Source organism: Melozone crissalis, unplaced genomic scaffold, assembly GCF_028551555.1.
Source record: "Melozone crissalis strain CALT ecotype California unplaced genomic scaffold, PUWL_Pcris_2 ptg000002l_1, whole genome shotgun sequence".
Lineage (NCBI taxonomy): Eukaryota > Metazoa > Chordata > Aves > Passeriformes > Passerellidae > Melozone > Melozone crissalis.
This window is the reverse complement of record NW_026535780.1, coordinates 143,393-162,948: the sequence shown is the minus strand read 5'-3', so window position 1 is coordinate 162,948 and position 19,556 is coordinate 143,393. Positions and strand designations below refer to the sequence as shown.

At 49.3% G+C, this 19,556-nt stretch overlaps 4 protein-coding genes across 4 annotated transcripts; 2 read left to right on the top strand and 2 right to left on the bottom strand.

Annotated features, from left to right (window-relative positions):
* Nucleotides 1-801: 801 nt before the first annotated feature.
* LOC128933347 (feather beta keratin-like) lies at nucleotides 802-1,472 on the bottom strand. The gene is made up of 2 exons (XM_054270304.1): nucleotides 1,370-1,472; nucleotides 802-1,184 (listed from the first exon to the last, which is right to left on the bottom strand). The coding sequence occupies exons 1-2, from the start codon at nucleotides 1,470-1,472 to the stop codon at nucleotides 802-804; spliced, it is 486 nt and encodes a 161-aa protein (XP_054126279.1).
* Nucleotides 1,473-4,734: 3,262 nt separating this feature from the next.
* On the top strand, nucleotides 4,735-5,399 carry LOC128950968 (feather beta keratin-like). The gene is made up of 2 exons (XM_054296081.1): nucleotides 4,735-4,855; nucleotides 5,050-5,399. The coding sequence occupies exons 1-2, from the start codon at nucleotides 4,735-4,737 to the stop codon at nucleotides 5,397-5,399; spliced, it is 471 nt and encodes a 156-aa protein (XP_054152056.1).
* Nucleotides 5,400-12,852: 7,453 nt separating this feature from the next.
* Nucleotides 12,853-13,542, top strand: LOC128933340 (feather beta keratin-like). The gene is made up of 2 exons (XM_054270291.1): nucleotides 12,853-12,956; nucleotides 13,140-13,542. Exons 1-2 carry the CDS (start codon nucleotides 12,853-12,855, stop codon nucleotides 13,540-13,542), a joined length of 507 nt encoding a protein of 168 aa, XP_054126266.1.
* Nucleotides 13,543-16,724: 3,182 nt separating this feature from the next.
* On the bottom strand, nucleotides 16,725-17,093 carry LOC128933333 (feather beta keratin-like). The gene has a single exon (XM_054270277.1). The coding sequence runs from the start codon at nucleotides 17,091-17,093 to the stop codon at nucleotides 16,725-16,727; it is 369 nt and encodes a 122-aa protein (XP_054126252.1).
* Between the last annotated feature and the right edge of the window lie 2,463 nt (nucleotides 17,094-19,556).

Below are 19,556 nucleotides of genomic sequence, written 5' to 3'. Positions count from 1 at the left end.
GTGTCTTTCTTCTACTGTAAAGCCCAGCTCATCACCCCAAATCAGGTATCCTTATCCGTATCCTTATCAGTGTGGAGACAGGAAGTGTCAGTCTGCTAGAAATGCTTTTCTGAAAGTTCTTTTGCTGCAAGGATGCATAGCCATGATAAGAAAGATATGGACGTGCTTGAGCAGATGTCTTACTGGGCTGAGGAGATGATGAGGGGCTGGAGCAACTGGTGTCCACCCAAAGGGAGCACACCACCTAGAGGGGCTTGTGCCAGCAGCAGGGATAGGCGTGCATTAGCATATCCAGGACTGTGTTCTAGAAACAGAAGGGTTTGTGGGATGCAGTAGAAGAGCAAAGCATGCCAGTGAGTGGTTGAAGCGGGGAAATAAATCCTAAAAGATCTCTTGTTAAAATTTCTAAACCCAGTGATCTCTAAAACCCTGGGATATTGCTGAGACTGAAAAAATCTTGGGGGAAGAACGAAGGAGGATTCATATGAGGTTATGATGAAGGAAAACTTTATTGAGGTAGAAGAATAAAATGTCCTGAGCATCCAGTAGAAAGGAACAGGCTGAGGTGCAAGTAGAGTGACCATCAGCCAAGGTCCTTTGCCCACAGGAGGTTTCTCCAGAGCACCAAGAACATTCTTCCCCACAGTGGGAGGAGCCCACCAGAGGAGCCCACTGATGTCTGGCTTGGGAGAAGGGGTTTGCAGCAGAGGGAACTGAACAGAGCCAAAGGACCAATGAAGAGCAGGGAGTGGGAGAACAGGAGGCTGATGGGCCATGTTTGCAGGCAGCCCAGCTGGCCCCTTAGCAGATGTTGCCATAGCCCCTTCTGCCATAGCAGCCCAGGCCATCCAGCCCATAGCCAAATCCACGGCCATAGCCAAGGCCAAAGCCACCAAAGCCACCAAATCCGCCAGAGATGGGCTGTCCCTGCACACTGAGCTCAGTGCCCACGGCAGCCGAGGAGGTGGATCCGACGGCGGTGTTCTGGGGGAAGGAGGTCATGATGGGTCCTGGCAGGGTGATCAGCACGGGGGAAGGGTCAATGATGACGCGGGAATCCTGGCATTGCAGGGCACAGGGCTCGTTGCAGCTGTTGGCCAGCGGGGTGGGTCCACAGGGACGGCAGAGGCTGTTGCAGGCCATGGGTGTGTTGTGGAGGGTGCCTGGAAGAGAGAGGGTGAGGCACGGCAGGGGTGTGGGGATGCAAGGGACAGCGATTCAGGAGGGTGAGAGAGTGCCGAGGCTGTTGTGGGGCTGTGAGGAGGCGTGAGGGCTGCTGAGGTTGGGGCAGAGTGTGCTGGAAGAGAGGGTTCAAGGGTGCCAGAGCAGGAGGGTCAGGGGATTGAGGCTCACCTTGTTGTCACCAGGAGAAGAAGGTGTGAGGAGAAGTGTGTGAGTGTGAGAGGATCTGGGCTGGCTTTTATGCTGGTCCTGGATGGGCGGGTCAGCCTTGTCCCACGGCCTTGGGGCATTTTGCAGGTAGCAGCTCTCGTCGGGCTCAGTTTGGGGAGTCATGAGGTGGGGAGTGTTTTCCTTCATGTAGTTTTGCAATTCCATGCCCTGCTCTTGAAACCATTTCCATCTGACCTTGGCAGCAACTTCATTGCATTTGTATTTAGGCAGATTTGAGTGCTCCATGTGAGTCAGGGAGGGCTGAATAAACAACCAGAGCCCTGCAGAAATGCCATGTCATCAGTGAGGTCATTTTGTGGCACATGTCCTGTGGTTTGCAGATGCCTTGTGAAGACTGGGACTCTGTTCTGTTCTACTGGGTGTCCATCAGTCATTGTGTTGCACTCAGGAGTGCTGAGGGAGCTGCTGATGTCCTGGGGAGGTCACTCTACAAGAGCTTGGAAAGGTCCCAGTGCCTGGGAGCTCTTCTTGATGGATGAAAGGAACCCCATGCAGTTTTTTCTTTTCTAGGATCAAGAGAAAGGATCTGGAAATTAAAGCCACGATAGGTTGAACTTGTTCCAATGCTGTGGTCCATTTGGATTTCTCAACTTTACCTGGAAATATACTCTGTCATTTAAAGTGTATTTCTTTACCTCTTTAAGAAACCAAATAAACAAGCAACCAATGATGCTAGACCAGGTTTTGCCCAGGCTGCTCTCTGGTGTGAATTTGTTTATTCTACATTCAAGTCCTATGGTTTCATAACTCATATCCTGTCAGATGTAATGTTGTGTTCCTGTTAGGAACAAACACTAATTGCTACTGGATGGTCATTGTGACCCTATTTCCTCCTGTCATGGTGCTGGCGTGTCTTTATGGAATTCTGCGATTCTGTGTCCTTCTCTACAGGCTGCGTCCATTTGACCTTTGCGGCAGTTTTTAATTTTGAGGAGTAGAGGCCGAAGTATTGGTATTGGAATATGGTATTATTGGTTGGTATCAGGCACGTAGAAGATGACAACAAATCCTACAAGAATTGGGGTGTTATGATTGAGGTCATTCCATGAAACACTCACAACATCTCCTTTGTCCATTCTTCCCTTCTCACAAAAATAAACCTTGTGTGTCTCCCATTTCTAATCACAAGGATTCTTTGGTCCCCTGAACCTCTTACTGTTCCTGACTCTTCTTGCCTCACTGAGTCCACGTCTTCCTTCCACTGTGAAGCTCAACACACCACCCTAAATCAGATATCTTTATCTCTGAAGAAACAGGAATTATCAATCTTCTAGAAATCTTCTTCCAGAAGTTCTTTTGCTGCAAGGAAGCATGGTGATCTCTTGAACATTTTGGTCTCTATTGGTGTCCCTCTTTTCGTGCATATTTTCTCACCTGTTGGTGGCAACAATGACATTCTCACGTCTCCAATTAACCCCCAACCATTCCTGCTGGCTACACTTCTTTCTGTGCAGCACAGGAAATGTCTGGTGGCCTGAGCTGAAAATTCTCATTGCTGTTTTTTTTTAAAGATTTTAGTCCACCAGAACCCTCAGATCATTCTGTAGTGGAAGTGCTCTCAAGGATTCCCTCTCCAAAGCTGTGCTCATGTCTGGGACTGTCCCAACCCATGTACAGGACCTTGAACTTGGAGCTGTTGAACCACAAGAGGTTCTAATGTTCTCAACATTCCCAGTTTCCATCCTGATGGGATCCCCCCATGTTCTTGTGTCAACTGTAACACTCAGCTTTGTGGCACCTGCAAACATGCTGGGGGTGGTCTCAATCACACTACTCACCTCCTTGATAAAATATTCAAAATCACCAAAATGACTGTCCAAGGCAGAGGCCTGGAGGCCTCATCACTGGCCTCTACCTGTACATAGAGCCACTGAGCATCACTCTCTGTCTGTTCCTCATCCAGTCATTAGACCTCCTTTGAAACCCACCTGTCTGCAGTTCAGTGATAAAGATGCTATGTAGGACAGTGATAAAGACAGAAGTTCAGAATGACACCAGTTGCCCTTTCCTTGGCACCCAAAGCATTCTATCAGGGAGGGACCTTCTGTTCCTGGTGGAGCATAGATGGATCTTGAGGTCATCATCTACTCTTTATGGTAAAAAAAATCTCCAGCAGTTTCCAGGACAGGATTAGGAACAGAAAAAAAGCATGTTGAGGGAATCGAACACCCTGATCCCCAACACAGGTGAGGTTACATGGACACAACCATGGTTGACCAAGAGCAGTGTAGGGCCACCATGACACTGATGGGAGTGGAGGATCCTTGAGATGAGGAGAAGCTGAGAGAGCTGGGAGCTCCGCCAGGCAGGAGGCAAGAATGCAAATGGGACACATTGTCAATATGCCATGGAATGCCCTCACTGACGACACCCCAGTGCTTGTAAGCTTTGCTTGAATCTTCTACGTGTCCTGGCATGCAACATCAACACCAACACCTTGCTCTCTAATTCTCGCAGCTAAAATGTATCACCAAGGTCAGGTGGAGATGGCCTCAGGAGCAGAACATGAAATTGCACAATTCCACAGAGGAACAACCAAACCATGCAAAGAAGGAAAGAGGAGCTTGCTGGGTGTCCATTACTAATTATTGGGTTTTGCTTACAGGAACAAAACATTACGACTAATTATTGTAAGTTATGAAACCTTGTGGCTTGAATGCGGAATAAGTGAATTGATGTCACAGATCAGTTTGGGAAAAAAGAGATCAAGCCTGCTTTGTTTTTATTTATGGGATTTCTTAATGTGGCCAAGGAATACACTTTAATTTAGACAGTGTACTTGGTTGAGTTAATTACAGAAATCCAAATGGACCATAACAATGGAACACGTTCTGCCTAAGCAGCTTCTCATTTTCCAGATTCTCCTTCTTGCTCACATAGAAGACAGAAGAGAACAAAATCTATTTCAGAAATCAGGAGGAGCTCCCAGGCACCAGAACCGTTCCAGGATATTGCTCAGTGACCTTCCCAGGGCATCAGCAGCTCCCTCAGCATTCCTGGGTGCAACACAATGGCTGATGGACACCCAGTGGCACAGAACAGAGTCCCAGTCTTCACAAGGCACCCACAAACCACAGGACATGAGTGCCACAAAATGACCTCACTGATGACATCGCATTTCTGTGGGGCTCTAGTTGTTTATTCAGCCCTTCCTGACCCACATCTAATAATCAAATCCACCCAAATGCCATCTCCTAAAGCTGCCGACAAAGTCAGATGGACATGGCCTCAAGAGCTGGGTATGACACTGAAGTGTTGTGGGAACGAAAACACTCCCCACCTCATGACTCACCAGGCCAGGCAAGAGCTGTTGGCTGGTGAATGCCCCACGGCCATGGGACAAGGCTGTCCCACCCCTCCAGGACCAGCATAAAAGCCAGCCCAGAGCCTCTCACACTCACACACTTCTCCTCAAGCCTTCTCCTCCTTCTCCTGCTGACAACCAGGTGAGACTCAATCCCCCTACTCTCCTGCTCCTGCACCTCTCACCTCTCTCTTCCATCATGCTCAGCCCCAGCCTCGGCTGCCCTCACACCTCCCCATAGCCCCACAACAGCCTCCACACTCTCCCTCGCGGTTCTGCTTCACCACCCCTCGCACACCCACACCCCTGCCCTGCCTCACCCCCCTCTCTTCCAGGCACCCTCCACACCACACCCATGGCCTGCTACAACCGCTGCACTCCCTGCGGACCCACCCCGCTGGCCAACAGCTGCAACGAGCCCTGTGCCCTGCAATGCCAGGATTCCCGTGTCATCATCAACCCTTCCCCTGTGCTGGTCACCCTGCCAGGACCCATCATGACCTCCTTCCCCCAGAACACCGCCGTCGGATCCACCTCCTCCGCTGCTCTGGGCACTGAGCTCAGTGTGCAGGGACAGCCCATCTCTGGCGGATTTGGTGGCTTTGGCTATGGCCGTGGATTTGGCTATGGGCTGGGAGGCCTGGGCTGCTATGGCAGAAGGGGCTATGGAAACATCTGCTAAGGGCCCTCAGCACCACCCCTGACACCAAGCACCCACTCCTTGGAACTCATCTCAGGCATTGATGATGCATCTCTGGGCCAAGGCTCTCAAACAGTCTCAGCATTTCCAGCTCCTGCTCCCAGGGCACCAACGAGGCAGAAGCCAATGGCCAGCCCAGGCTGCCTGCAAACATGGCCCATCTGCCTCCTGCTCTTCCTCCATTCGCTGCTCTGCATCACCCCTTTGTCTATGTGCTGTCTCCTCTGCTGCAAACCCCTTCTCCCTACCCAGAGACCATTGGGCAACTCTGCCTGGCTGGTCCCTCTGTAAGGCAGAAAGTCTGGCACAACCTCCTGCAAGCAAAGCAGCTTGGCTGATGGTTGCTCTGCTTGCACCTCAGACCAGTTCCCTTCCTCTGGCTGCTCCTGAGTTTTTACTCTTCTACCTCAATAAAGTTTTCCTGCATCATAACTTCAAATGAGTCCATCTTCTTTTTTCTCCCAAGATGCTTCCAATCCCTTCTCAGTGCTGTACCAGGGTTGTAGAGACCACTGGGGTGGGTGAAAATGTGCTCCAAGATCTCTTTCACGTGTTACTTCCCCAATTCTCTACCCATTGGCACACTTCCCTCTTCCAGTGCATTCCATCAAACCTTCATCTACTGGATCACAGGCTTGGATACGCTAATGCAGATCTATCCCTGCCTCTGGCACAAGCTCCTCATCATCCTCCAGGTTCTGTGTCCCTTTGGCTGGACACCAACCTGGCTGACTCTCATCCTCTTCCAGGCCTCCATCCACTCAAGCAGGTCCACGTCTTCCTTGTCTTTGTGGGCTCAGAGTTCAACACAGAATTCTGATTTTACTACAGGAGAGCAGAGGGTGAGATTCCCCCAATCTCTTGTGCTTCCCAAGCTGTGGGGATGAGCCCAGGACACAGGAGGAGTTTCTGGTCAATGAGTGCACATGGCTGGGGCATATCCAATTCTTCATCCAACATCCACAGTCCTCCTCTTTTGGGCTGCTCTCAACCCCCATATCATCCATCTTCTATCCTGCATGTTTGGGATTGATGCCTTGTGAAGGCTGACCTAGAACAGAGACTACATGAAGCTAAAAAATAAAGTAGGTATTTATTAGAAGGCTTTAATGGATACACCTTGGGAAGCACAAGAGCCCAAACAGGGCTACAACCAAGATAAACCCAAAATAGTCACAAAATAGATGATTGGTCACAGGGTCTCACAATTTTATATGTTCTGGTCCATTTGCATTTTGGAGTTTATTGTCCAATTACAGCTTTAGCTTATGAAATCCCATCCTTCTTGTTTTTGTCTCTTCAGTCCACCATTGTTTATGCTCTTGAGGCTGAGATTTGGAACAGTTGTTCTTGGTCCCCAGCTAGAGAAGGAATTGTTTTGTCTCCCTATTCTGTGAAGAGCTTGCCATCCCCTTATATGAAGCTCCAAAGTGCACACTAAAGCAGTACAGAATCTGAAAAATATAAATACTGAAACCTGAGGCATCAGCTACATTTCAGGTAAGGGATATTCTGCCCCTCTCCTCTTCTTTGCTTACACTAGAGAACTGTGTTTATCTCTGGTTTACTGGGAATAAGGAAGACAAGACTCTGCTGGATAACATCCAGAGTATGGCCTTGAGGATGATCTGGGGCTGAAGGTTTGGGACAGCCATTGGCCATGACATTGGGGCATTTTTTCAGGCAGCTTCTCTGTCAAATCATGATGTGGGAAGCGTTTTGTTTCCCTCAGCTTTCCTGTATCATGTCCAGCTATTGGGGATGTGTCTGTCTGACCTTGGCAGGTAGATTAAAAGGTGTCCATTGGTAGTCCATTAAAAAGTGGCATCTTTTAATGAGCTGGGATTGGTTCCAGCCTTGTTGGATGAGGGGAGAGGGAACAATATCACATTCCTAGACTTGTGCACAGCATTTGTTCCTGTGCTAGAAAGCATCTGCACATTCACTCTGGAAAGATGGGGAATTGTGATTGGACCATGTGGTGGATAAGGAATGGATGGGATGGTCTAACTCAAAGGGGACAGTCTAAGTCAAGCTGTTGTGGCTCCATGTGTATGGAGAAAGGGGCTGACTGGCGACATACAGAAGCTCCTGTTTGTTGGGAAGGATGAATGTTTGACAAGAAAGTCTCACAGATATGTATGCTTAGCAGAAAGATTTTTAAATGAAGAGTCAGATGAAGGAATACAGATGGAAGCAAGTTTTGATATAGAAGAAAAGAATTGTTGAGCTAGTTTTACTGGATAACTAAGGAGGCAAAGGGTGTGTTAGAAGGGGGTTTTATGACTTAGAGCAAAGGATAAACTCACTTTAAACAAAAAGATGTTTTTACCAAGCAGAAAGATAGCACAAGCAAACAAGTTAGCAATTGTTGCAAGTAGAAAAAAAGTCTCCAAATTTTTTACTGCAAGAAAACTGTAAAACAACTTTTAGCTTAAATTGTAATGTACTAACTTTAGGTGATTAGAGAATAAACATGAATATAGTAATTATAGTAGTTAGGCTATAGATATAAGTTAAGGTATAGATTGGTTCTACTGTATTAAGATGTTCAGCAAAGAAAAGTATATAATTCATTGTAACTAAAACTAAAAGGTCTTTAGGCTTGCTTGCAGCTGGAGCTGACAGCTGTAGGCACAAGCTCTGTCACTCATGACTTTAGAGTGCTGTAACATCTTAGATGTAATAAACTGCATTTTGAAGAGCCACCCGGAGTCCCACATCTCTCATTTAAGCTCTTACACCTATTGGGAGCAGTATTATTTCCCATCTTTGTCAGGGACATGGACAGTGGGATTGAGTGGGATGTTCAGCAAAATCAGTGGCCAGAATAAGCTGAGAAGTGCAGTTGGTTGTCTGGAGGGAAGGGATGGTATGCAGAGGGGCTGGAACAGGTTGGGGCAGTGGGATATCATCAGTTTCGTGAAGCTGAATGTGGCCAAGTTGCACTTGGTTTGGAGCAATGCCAAACATGGATAGACCAGATAATGCAGGGGATTGAGAACAGCCCAGAGGAGAAGGACCTGGGATAGGAAGGAAGGACAGAGAAGAAAAGAGCAACTCACTAACTGTCCATTAGTAATTAGTCCTTTTTGCTAATAGGAACACAATATTACTTTTACAGGATATAAGTTATGAAACTCTTTGGCTTGAATGCAGAATAAATGAATTGACATTACACACACCTGCGAAAAAAGGGATGGGCCTGCATTTGTTGTTGGCTATTGGATTTCTAAATGAGATCAAGAAATACTCTTTAAATGATAGAGTGGCTTGTTGGGTAAATTTTAGAAATCTAAATGGACAATAACATGGGAACAAATGCAGCCTGAACAGCCTCTACTTTCCAAGATCCTCTCTCGATTCCATTCAAGACACAAGAGCAAGAGCCCACTTTCATCCATCAGGAGGAACTGAACATGAAGAATTGAACATGCCCTGGCCATGAACACTCACAGACCAGAAACTCCCCATGTCCTGGGCTCATCCCCACACCATGAACAGCAGTGAGAGGGGAATTCTCTCCCTCTGCTCTTCTGAGACTGGAAATGTGTACTCAGAGGACATGGACATGCTCAAGCAGAGCTGTAGGTGACCCTGGAAGATGATGAGGGTCTGGAGCAACTGGTGTCCAGCCAAGGTGGAAACAAGATCCATACACATCTTCTATCAGAGGCAGGGATAGACCTGCATTTGTGTATCCAGGCCTGGGATCAAGGAAGTGAAGGGTTGGTGGGATCCAAGGGAAGAGCAAAGTGTGGCAGCGTGTGCCCATGAAGGAAGAGGACAATTCACAATGTACAATGCAAAAGAATTTTATTGAGGCATAAAGAACAGTAAAAGTCCTGAGCAGTAAGTGGAAGAGGCCTGGCTGAGGTACAAGGAGAGCAACCACCAACCAAGGCCCCTTGGCTCGGAGGTTTGGCCAGAGCATCAAGGACTTCCTGCCCACAATGGGAGCAGCACAATGGTGGACGTGCCCGAGGCTCTCTGGCCTGGGAGAAGGGGTTTGTCCAGAGGGGACAGGACAGAGCCAAAGGGTCCATGCAGAACAGGGAGTGGGAGAAGAGCAGGAGGCAGATGGGCCATGTTTGCAGGCAGTGTGGCTGCTGCCTTGCTTGGTGCCCTGAGAGCAGAAGCTGGATGTGCTGAGCACATTTGAAAGACTTAGCACAGAGAGGCATCCTAAACACCTGGAGTGTGTTCCAGGGAGTGGGTGGCTGGTGGCAGGGGTGGTGCTGAGCGTCCTCAACAGTTGTAGCCATAGCCCCTTCTGCCATAGCAGCCCAGGCCATAGCCATAGCCCTGCCCATAGCCAAAGCCATGGCCATAGCCAAATCCATGGCCATAGCCAAGGCCATAGCCAAAGCCACCAAAGCCACCAAATCCACCAGAGATGGGCTGTCCCTGCACACTGAGCTCAGTGCCCACGGCAGCGGAGGAGGTGGATCCGACGGCGGTGTTCTGGGGGAAGGAGGTCATGATGGGTCCTGGCAGGGTGACCAGCACAGGGGAAGGGTTGATGATGACACGGGAATCCTGGCATTGCAGGGCACAGGGCTCGTTGCAGCTGTTGGCCAGCGGGGTGGGTCCGCAGGGAGTGCAGCGGTTGTAGCAGGCCATGGGTGTGGTGTGGAGGGTGCCTGGAAGAAAGAGAGGGGTAAGGCAGGGTGGAGGTGTCAGAGCGTGAGGCACAGTTACAGAAGAGGACAAGGGAGTATGCAGGTTGTTGTGGGGCTGTGGGGAGGTGTGAGGGCTGCTGAGGCTGGGGCTGAGCGTTCTGGAAGAGAGGAGCCAAGGGTGCAGGAGCAGGAGGGTCAGAGGATTGAGACTCACCTGATTGTCTGCAGGAGCAGGAGTAGAAGGCTTGAGGAGGAGTGTGTGAGGGAGAGAGGCTCTGGGCCGGCTTTTATGCTGGTCCTGGATGGGCGGGACAGCCTTGTCCCACGGCCTTGGGGTAATTTTGAGGCAGTAGCTCTTGCCTGGCCCAGCTTGGTGAGTCATGAGTTGTAGAGTGTTTTCCTTCTTGCAATTCTGCAATTCCATGTTCTGACCCCCAGGCTGTGTCCATCTGACCTTGTCGGCAGCTTTTAATTGCAAGAATTAGTGACCATTTTCTTGTTGCCGCTGCCTTTCAGGACATGTAGAAGATTCAAACAACCCTTAGGACAACTGATGTGTCACCGATGAGGACACGCCATGGAATAATGACATCATGTCCCATTTGCCTTCTTTGCTCCTGTTTGAAAGATCCTTCAGCTCTGTCAATTTCTTGTTTTAAGGGTACTCCAGTCCCACTGGTCTCCTGGCACGGCTCTTGGTCAACCATGTCCATGTCCTTGTTGTACTCTGCAGCTCATCAGTGGTGCATGACAAGGCAGTTGACTTCCTCATCTTCCTCACCTTTCTTGTATTACTTTTGTTATTACATATTTCCTAATTCTCTCCCAGTAATTGGTGGAGCTTTTTACATCAGAGGATCCATGGCCACCTCACAATCCATTTATGCTCCAGCAGGATCACAAGGTCAAATGCTATTTTTGACAAGGAAATGGCAACCAGTGTCAAGTTCCTGGAATTCTATTGGGCCCTTAAGCCAGTCCCACAGGACATCCTTATCTCTAAACTGCAGACGTGAGTTTGAAGGGTTGACAAACCAACAGAAGAGTAATTGTTCCCCTCATGGTTCTTCTTCTTCTCCTCATCCTCCATGAGGTTTTCTTTCCATGTGTCAGGCGGAGCCCAACAACGAGACTTCACACTGTGACCTTCTGGGCCCAGCTGAGACAAGAGCTACAGATGAACCCACACCAGACTGTGAGGAGCACAGGACACCTCCCCAAGTCATACGGATTGCTTTCCCATCTCCAATGGCAAAGGCCATGAATGTAGACAAGCCTGGAGAGATGCAGCCAAGATAGGGAGGAAAAGAACATGATCAAAGGTGCAGATGCTCCCCTCCAGAAAAACTGCAAAGATTAGTGCAGCCTAAAAAGGGGAGCTGGGGTTGTTTAGCCTGGAGAAATGGAGACTCAGAGGTGACCTTATCACTCTACAACTTCCTGAAGGGTGTTTGTAGCCAGATGAGGGTTGGTCTCTGTCACCAGGTTCTGACAGAACGAGAGGACAGAGTCTCAAGCTGCATCAAGGAAAATATAGGTTGGATAATAGCAAAAAGTTTTTCACTGAAAGAGCAATAAAGTACTGGAATGGTCTGCCGGGGGAGGTGGTGGAGTCGCCATTCCTGGATGTATTTAAAACAAGACTGGATGTGGCACTCGGTGCCATGGTTTAGTTGAGGTGTTAGGGCATGACTTGGACTAGATGATCTTGAAGGTCTCTTCCAACCCAGTAATTCTGTGAGTTCTGTGAGTTCTGTGAATTCTGTGAATTCTATGAGAAGCTCCATGAGGAAATGAGGTCCCTCTTTACCACACAAAAACACAAAACACGGCACACCAGTGCCGTGGGATGACCTCACTTATGACATGGCATCTCCACCAAGCTTTGGTCATGTCTTCAACCCATCCGGACACAAACTATCAAGACCAAAATTTAACCTCTAATACTCACACTTGAAAGCTGCCGCCAAGGTCGGATGGACACGGCCTCAAGAGAAGGACGTGGAATTGCAGAATCACAAAAAGGAACGCCAGCACCGTGACAGAGAAGGAAGGAGCAACTCATTAACTGTCCATTAGTAATTAGTCCTTTTTGCTAATAGGAACACAATATTACATTTACAGGATATAAGTTATGAATGTCTTTTGCTTGAATGCAGAATAAATTAATTAATGTCACACACCAGGCTGGGAAAAAAGAGATGGGCCTGCATTTGTTGTTGGCTATTGGAATTCTAAATGAGATTAAAAAATATACATTAAATGATAGAGCGGCGTGTTGGGTAAATTTTAGAAATCTAAATGGACAAAAGCATGAGAACAAGTGCAGCCTGAACAGCCTCTACTCTCCAAGATACTCTCTCAATCTCAATCTCAAGACACAAGAGCAAGAGCCCACTTTAATCCATCAGGATGATCTCCCAGGCACGGGGACATTTCCAAGCTCTTGCAGAGTGACCTTCCCAGGACATCAGCAGCTCCCTCAGCATTCCTGGGTGCAACATAATGACTGATGGACACCCAGTGGCACAGAAAAGAGTCCCAGTCTTCACAAGGCACTGACAAACCACAACACACAAGGCCCACTGATGGCATTGCACCTCTGCTGATCTCTGCTTGTTTATTCAAACTCCACAGACATACATCTAACAATTAACTCTACCCAAATATCAGCTCTCACTCTAAAGCTGCCTCCAAGGTCAGATGGACACAGACTCAAGGGCAGGATATGACACTGCAGAATTCTGTGATGGAAAACACTCCCCACCTCATGACACACCAGGCTGGGACAGCCAAGAGCTGCAGCCTCCAAAATGCCCCAAGGCCATGGGACAAGGCTGTCCTGCCCCTCCAGGATCAGCATAAAAGCCAGCCCAGAGCCTCTCTCCCTCACACACTTCTCCAGACTCCATCTGCTCCTGCTTCTTCCAAGAACCAGGTGAGTTTCAAGCCCCTGACCCTCCTGCTCCTGCACCCTGGCCCCTCTCTTCTAGCACGCTCAGCCCGAGGCTCAGCAGCCCTCATGACTCCCCACAGCCTCACAACAGCCTCCACACTCCCTCACTGCCCCTTGCATCCCCACACCCCTGCCCTGCCTCACCCTCTCTCTTCCAGGCACCCTCCACACCACACCCATGGCCTGCTACAGCCTCTGCCGTCCCTGCGGACCCACCCCGCTGGCCAACAGCTGCAACGAGCCCTGTGCCCTGCAATGCCAGGATTCTCACGTCATCATTGACCCTTCCCCTGTGCTGGTCACCCTGCCAGGACCCATCATGACCTCCTTCCCCCAGAACACCGCCGTCGGATCCACCTCCTCGGCTGCCGTGGGCACTGAGCTCAGTGTGCAGGGACAGCCCATCTCTGGGGGATTTGGTGGCTTTGGCTACGGCCTTAGCTACGGCCGTGGATTTGGCTATGGGCTGGGCTATGGCCGTGGATTTGGCTACGGCCTGGGAGGTCTGGGCTGCTATGGCAGAAGGGGCTATGGCTACAACTGCTAAGGGACCTCAGCACCAGCCCTGACACCAACCACCCACTCCTTGGAACACACCCCAGGTGTTGCAGATGCCTTGCTGGGCCAAAGCTGTCAGCTGGCTAAGCACTTCCAGATTTTGCTCTCAAGGCACCAAGCAAGGCAGCAGCCAAGGGCCCAGCCCGGGCTGCCTGCAAACATGGCCCATCTGCCTCCTGCTCTTCTCTCACTCCCTCTCAGCTCTGTCCAGCTCCCTCTGCTGCAAATCCCTTCTCCCAAGCCAGAGATCATTGGGAATCTTCACCATCAGATTGCTTCTACTCTGGAGCAGGAAGGCCTCGATGCTCTGACCAAACCACCAGCAAGCAAAGGAGTTCAGCTGATGGTCGCCCTACTTGCATCTCAGACCAGCTCCCTTTCTCTTGCCATTCATGATCTCTCGCTCTTCTTATGCCTTAATAAAATTCTTTTGCATTGCAGCATTGTTATGTCTCCTTTTCCTTCATGGGCACACGCTGGCACAGTTTGCTGTTCCCTTGGATACAACAAACCCTGCACTTGCGTAATCCTATGCCTGGATACACTAAGGCAGATCTATCCCTGCCTCTGACACAAGCTTCTCCTGGGCTACGTTTTCACATGGCTACACAGCTGTTGGTCCACTCCCTCGATATATCTTTAGCCCTGATACAGATCCACGATACTCTGTAGCCATGATATTTTCTGAAAAAACCTTTCCTTAGGATTTTTTCTCCTCCGAAGCTGGGAGGCCTCAGGAACAAAATGTAAACAATGGTTATCTGCTGCTGTGGAATGCAACAGGTGGATCTGTGGTTGGTCTCATAGAGTTGTTTCTAATTAATGGCCAATCACAGTCAGCTGGCTTGGACTCTGTTTGAGACACAAGCCTTTGTTATTAATTTCTTCCTTTTGTATTCTTAGCTAGCCTTCTGATGAAATCCTTTCTTCTATTCTTTTAGTATAGTTTTAATATAATATTTATCATAAAATAATAAATCAAGCCTTCTGAAACATGGAGTCAGATCGTTGTCTCTTCCCTCATCCTTGGACCCCTGTGAACACTGTCACAATACCCCAATGGTAAATTTTACCCTTGAGGCTCCAGAGCTGAGCACAGAACTCCAGTCTCACCAGAGCTGAGCAGAGGGTCAGAATTCCCTCCTCACCTGCTGCCCACACTGTGGCAATGAGCCCATGGCACGGGCAGTTTCTCTTTGTCATGTTCACATGGCCAGGGCATGTCCAATTCTTCATCCACCAACGTCCCAAGTCCTTCTCCTCAAGGATCTCAGTATGGATCCAATATCCATTACCGAGATTGCTCCAATTCAGACTTAGGATGTTGCACTTCATCCTGTTCACCTTCATGACAATCACACCACCCCAGCCTGTCAAGAGCTCTCTGGATGCCATCCCTTCCCTCCAGACAATCAACCACACTGCTCACCTTGATGTTATTCCCATTCTTGCTGAGGGGACACTCAATTCCCTGTGCCTGACAAAGATGGGAAGTGGTAATGGTCCCAGTACTAACCTCTGTAGGTCACCACTCATCCCTGTTCCCCTCACAGACATGGAGCTGCTGACCACAACTGTGAGTGACACCATCCTGTCCATTTTCCACCCCACAGTTGATGTTCCAGCTGTCAACTCCACATCCCTCCAGGTCAGAGATAAGGATGTTGTTTGCCACAGGAAGAAAGGTTTTGCACAAGTCCACGTACATGATATCAGTTGCTCTTCTGTCATTCACCAGTGTTGGAACCCCATCAAACTTTTCAGGAAGAATTTGCCCTTCGTGAAAATGGGAACAGTAGCAGGGGTGGGGTGAGCCAGGCCTTTGGGGCCTGAGATGTGGCAAGTTCCCAGAGCTGAGGCCAGTTCTTCTGGAGGATTTCCCTTGAGGAAATGGTGCTTGGCTGAGCTGTGTGTCTGCCCGGTGCCAGAGACTCAGCTTGGGCATGAGGAGAGAGCTGTGGCTGCTGTTGGACACAACCCTTTTGTAAAGCCCTTGAGACTCCTTCTGATTCTACACTATCAGAGCAACTGAGCAGCTCCAAGTTTCCTGAGGGTGCAGTGAGTGGCCTGAGAGAGGCTGAGGGACTGAGGCCAGAGTTGTCTGATCAGTGGCCCAAAGTGCAAATGGAGGTGAATCCCCAGCAGCCCAGGAGTCAGATCCGTGGGGCCACCTCTGTTCAACATCCTAAATAATGAGCTCTACAGTGTTGTCCCCTCAGACACATAGCAATCTCAGAAATAGGTAATAGATAGATAATGAGTTGATTGAGAGAATGCCCAAGAAGGACTTGGGGTGTCGGTGGATGAAGAATTGGACATGCCCTGGCCATGTGCATTCACAGACCAAAACTCCTCCATGTCCTGGGCTCATCATCACAGCATGGGCAGCAGGTGAGGGGAGATTCTGACTTTCTGCTCAGCTCTTCAGAGGCTGGAGACGTGTGTTCAACTCTGGGCACCTGAGGATATGAAAGACACGGGCCTGCTGAAGCAGAGCTGTAGATGACCCTGGAAGATGATGTGGGTTTGGAGCAAGTGGTGTCCAGCCAAAGTGAAAACAAGACTCCTACATGGCATCTATTAGAGACAGGGATAGATTGCATTTGTGTATTCAGGCCTGGGAACAAGCAAGGAAAGTCTGGAATGCACCAGAAAGGCAAAGTGTGCCTGTGTGTGTCAGCGAAGGAAAGGAGACATCTGAAGCTGTAATGCAAGAGAACTTTATTGAGCTAAAAGAACAGTGGAAGGTTGTGAGCATCCACTGGGAAGGGGAAGGGCAAGTAGGGGGTGCAAGGAAGGTGACCATCAGCCAAGATCCTTGGCTTTCAGTTTTGGCCAGAGCACCAAGGCCCTCCTTCCCCACAGTGGGAGCAGCCCAACGGAGTGCCAGTGCCTGAGGGTCTCTGGCTTGGGAGAAGGGTTTGTCTGGAGGGGACTGGACAGAGCTGAAGGGGCAATGTAGAGCAGGAAGTGGGAGAAGAGCAGGAGGCAGATGGGCCATGTTTGCAGGCAGCCCGGGCTGGGCCCATGGCTGGTGTCTTGCTTGGTTCCCTGAGAGCAGGATCTAGAAGTTCTGAGCCAGCTCACAGCCGTTGCCTAGAGATGCATTTCAGTGCCTGGGGAGTGTCCCAGGGACTGGTTGGTTGGTGTCAGGAGTGGTGCTGAGGTCCCTTAGTAGTTGTAGCCATAGCCCCTTCTGCCATAGCAGCCCAGGCCTCCCAGGCTGTAGCCATACCCACAGCCATAGCCCAGCCCATAGCCAAATCCACGGCCATAGCCAAGGCCATAGCCAAAGCCACCAAATCCCCCAGAGATGGGCTGTCCCTGCACACTGAGCTCAGTGCCCACGGCAGCCGAGGAGGTGGATCCGACGGCGGTGTTCTGGGGGAAGGAGGTCATGATAGGTCCTGGCAGGGTGACCAGCACAGGGGAAGGGTTGATGATGACGTGAGAATCCTGGCATTGCAGGGCACAGGGCTCGTTGCAGCTGTTGGCCAGCGGGGTGGGTCCGCAGGGACGGCAGAGGCTGTTGCAGGCCATGGGTGTGGTGTGGAGGGTGCCTGGAAGAGAAGGAGTGAGGAAGGGTCATGGAGGTTTGGGTGAGCAAGACGGGTGAGGGAGTGTAGAGGCTGTTGTGGGGCTGTGGGGAGGCGTGAGGGCTGCTGAGGTTGGGGCTGAGCGTGCTGGAAGAGAGAGGCCAAGGGAGGGAGGAGGAGGAGGATCAGGGGCTTGAGACTCACCTGGTTGTCAGCAGGAGCAGGAGGAGAAGAGGTCAGGAGAAGTGTGTGAGGGAGAGAGGCTCTGGGCTGGCTTTTATGCTGATCCTGGAGGGGCGGGACAGCCTTGTCCCATGGCCCTGGGGCATTTTTTTGGCTGCCACTCTTGACTGGCCCAGCCTGATGAGTCATGAGTTGTATTTTCATTCATAGAATTTAGCAGTGTCATGATTGGTTCTTGAGTCTGTGTCCTTGTGAGTCTGTGACCTTGACGGCCTCTTTGAAGTGAGACATGGTATTTGGGTGGATTTGATTGTTCCGTGTGTTTCAGGAAGGGCTGAATAAACAACCAGAGCCCAGCAGAGTTGAGATATCATCAGTGATGTCATTTTGTGGCACTTATGTGTTGTGGTTTTTTGGTGCTTGTGAAGACTGGGACTCTTTTCTGTGCCACTGGATGTCCATCAGTCATTGTGCTTCTCCCAGGAATGCTGAGGGAGCTGCTGATGTCCTGGGGAGGTCACTCTGCAATAACATGGAAATATTATCGTGAATTATGAGTGTTCCTACAGATTAAAGAGATCTCATGGCCTTGTGTCTTGAACTGAATCAAGAGAAAACATCTGGAAAAGTAGAGGCTGGTCTGGTTGAACTTGTTCTGGTGTCATGGTCCATTTGGACTTCTCATCTTCACTTGACATTGTACTCTGTCATTTAAAGCATATTCCTTGACCTCATTAAGAAATCCATTAAACAACTCAGCCTAATCCTTTTTTTCCCAGGCTGGCCTGTGATGTTCTTGCCTTTAATCCGCATTCATCCCATCACTTTTCATATCTCATATCCTTTTAATCCTAATAATCTGTTCCTGCTAGCAAAACCCAGTAATTACTGATGGTTGGTCAGCACAGTCATCTTCCCTCCTATGACATGGTGTGGGCATTCCTTTGTGGAATTCTGTAGCTCCATGTCCTTCTTTTGAGGCCATGTCCACCTGACCTTGGCGGCAGATTTTAAGTGCCTTAGAGGTTAGAGGCAGGTGTTGATGCCGTGTGTCATGGTGGGCTGGAGACATGTCCAAAGCCTTGGACCGACGCGGTGTCATCAGTGAGGTCACCCCATGGCACTGGTGTGTCTTGGTTTTTGGGTGCATTGTTGTCACAGACATATTTTCTGAAAAATCCTTTTGCTCAGATCTTTTCTCCTGAGAAGCTGGGAACCTTCAGCTTCTCCATGTTTTTCTTCTTTGGAATGTGATTTGGAGAATTGTTTGCCCAGCATGTGACATGTTTTTAATTAATGGCCAATCACAGGTCCGGCTGTGTTGGGACTCTAGTCAGTCACAAGATTTTATTATTCGTTCCTTTCTAGCTTTCTGAGGTCTTCTTTCTCTCTTTCTTTAGTATAGTCTAATATATAATTTCCTTTTAATATAGTATATATCATAAAATAATAAATCAGCCTTCTGAAACATGGAGTAAAAATTCTCATCTTTTTCCTCATCCTGGGGACCCTTAAACACTGCCACTCATTGTAACATGGGGCCCCGAGTCATCACAGCTCTGTCAGGATTGTCTGGCTTTGCAGGAGCTCTGCTTGTGAGGAACTGCCCTTTCTATGATGTTCTCTCCATCCCCACCATGTTGTAAACATCCCCAGAGTTTCCTGCTGGAGATGGGAACTCAATCCCTGTGATTTAGGGTGGCCTCCCATGCTCCCCATAGTCTTGAGTTGGTTCATCCATAGCGCCCATCTCACCTGTGACTGTGGAAAGGAAAAATGCTGAATGATAAGGAGAACAAGATACATGAGGAGCACAGCTCCCCATCCTTTGATTAATTCACTCTTGGAACCCATGTGCCTGAGCTTTGGAAAGGTTGAGGGAGTGGACTGTCCTGGTCCACAACACTGGTAGAGATCCCTGGTGGAACAAGGACATGGACATGGTTGACTGAGAGCACTGCAGGGACACCATGACACTGGCATGACTTGAGTATCCTCAAAACGAGGACAAGGTGAGAAATCTGGGAGTTCTTTCAGGCAGGAGACAAGAATGCAAATAGGAGATGTCATAATATGGAATGCCATGGAATGACATTAGTGACAACACCCCAATAACTCTAAGATTCGATGGAGTATTTTACATGTCCTAACACACACTATAAACAACAAGATAATCAATTCTTGCAATTAAGATGTTCTGCCAAGGTCAGATGGACACAGCCGCAAGGGAAGAACACAGAATTGCAGAATTGCAGAAAGGAAAACACTCCCCACCTCATGACTC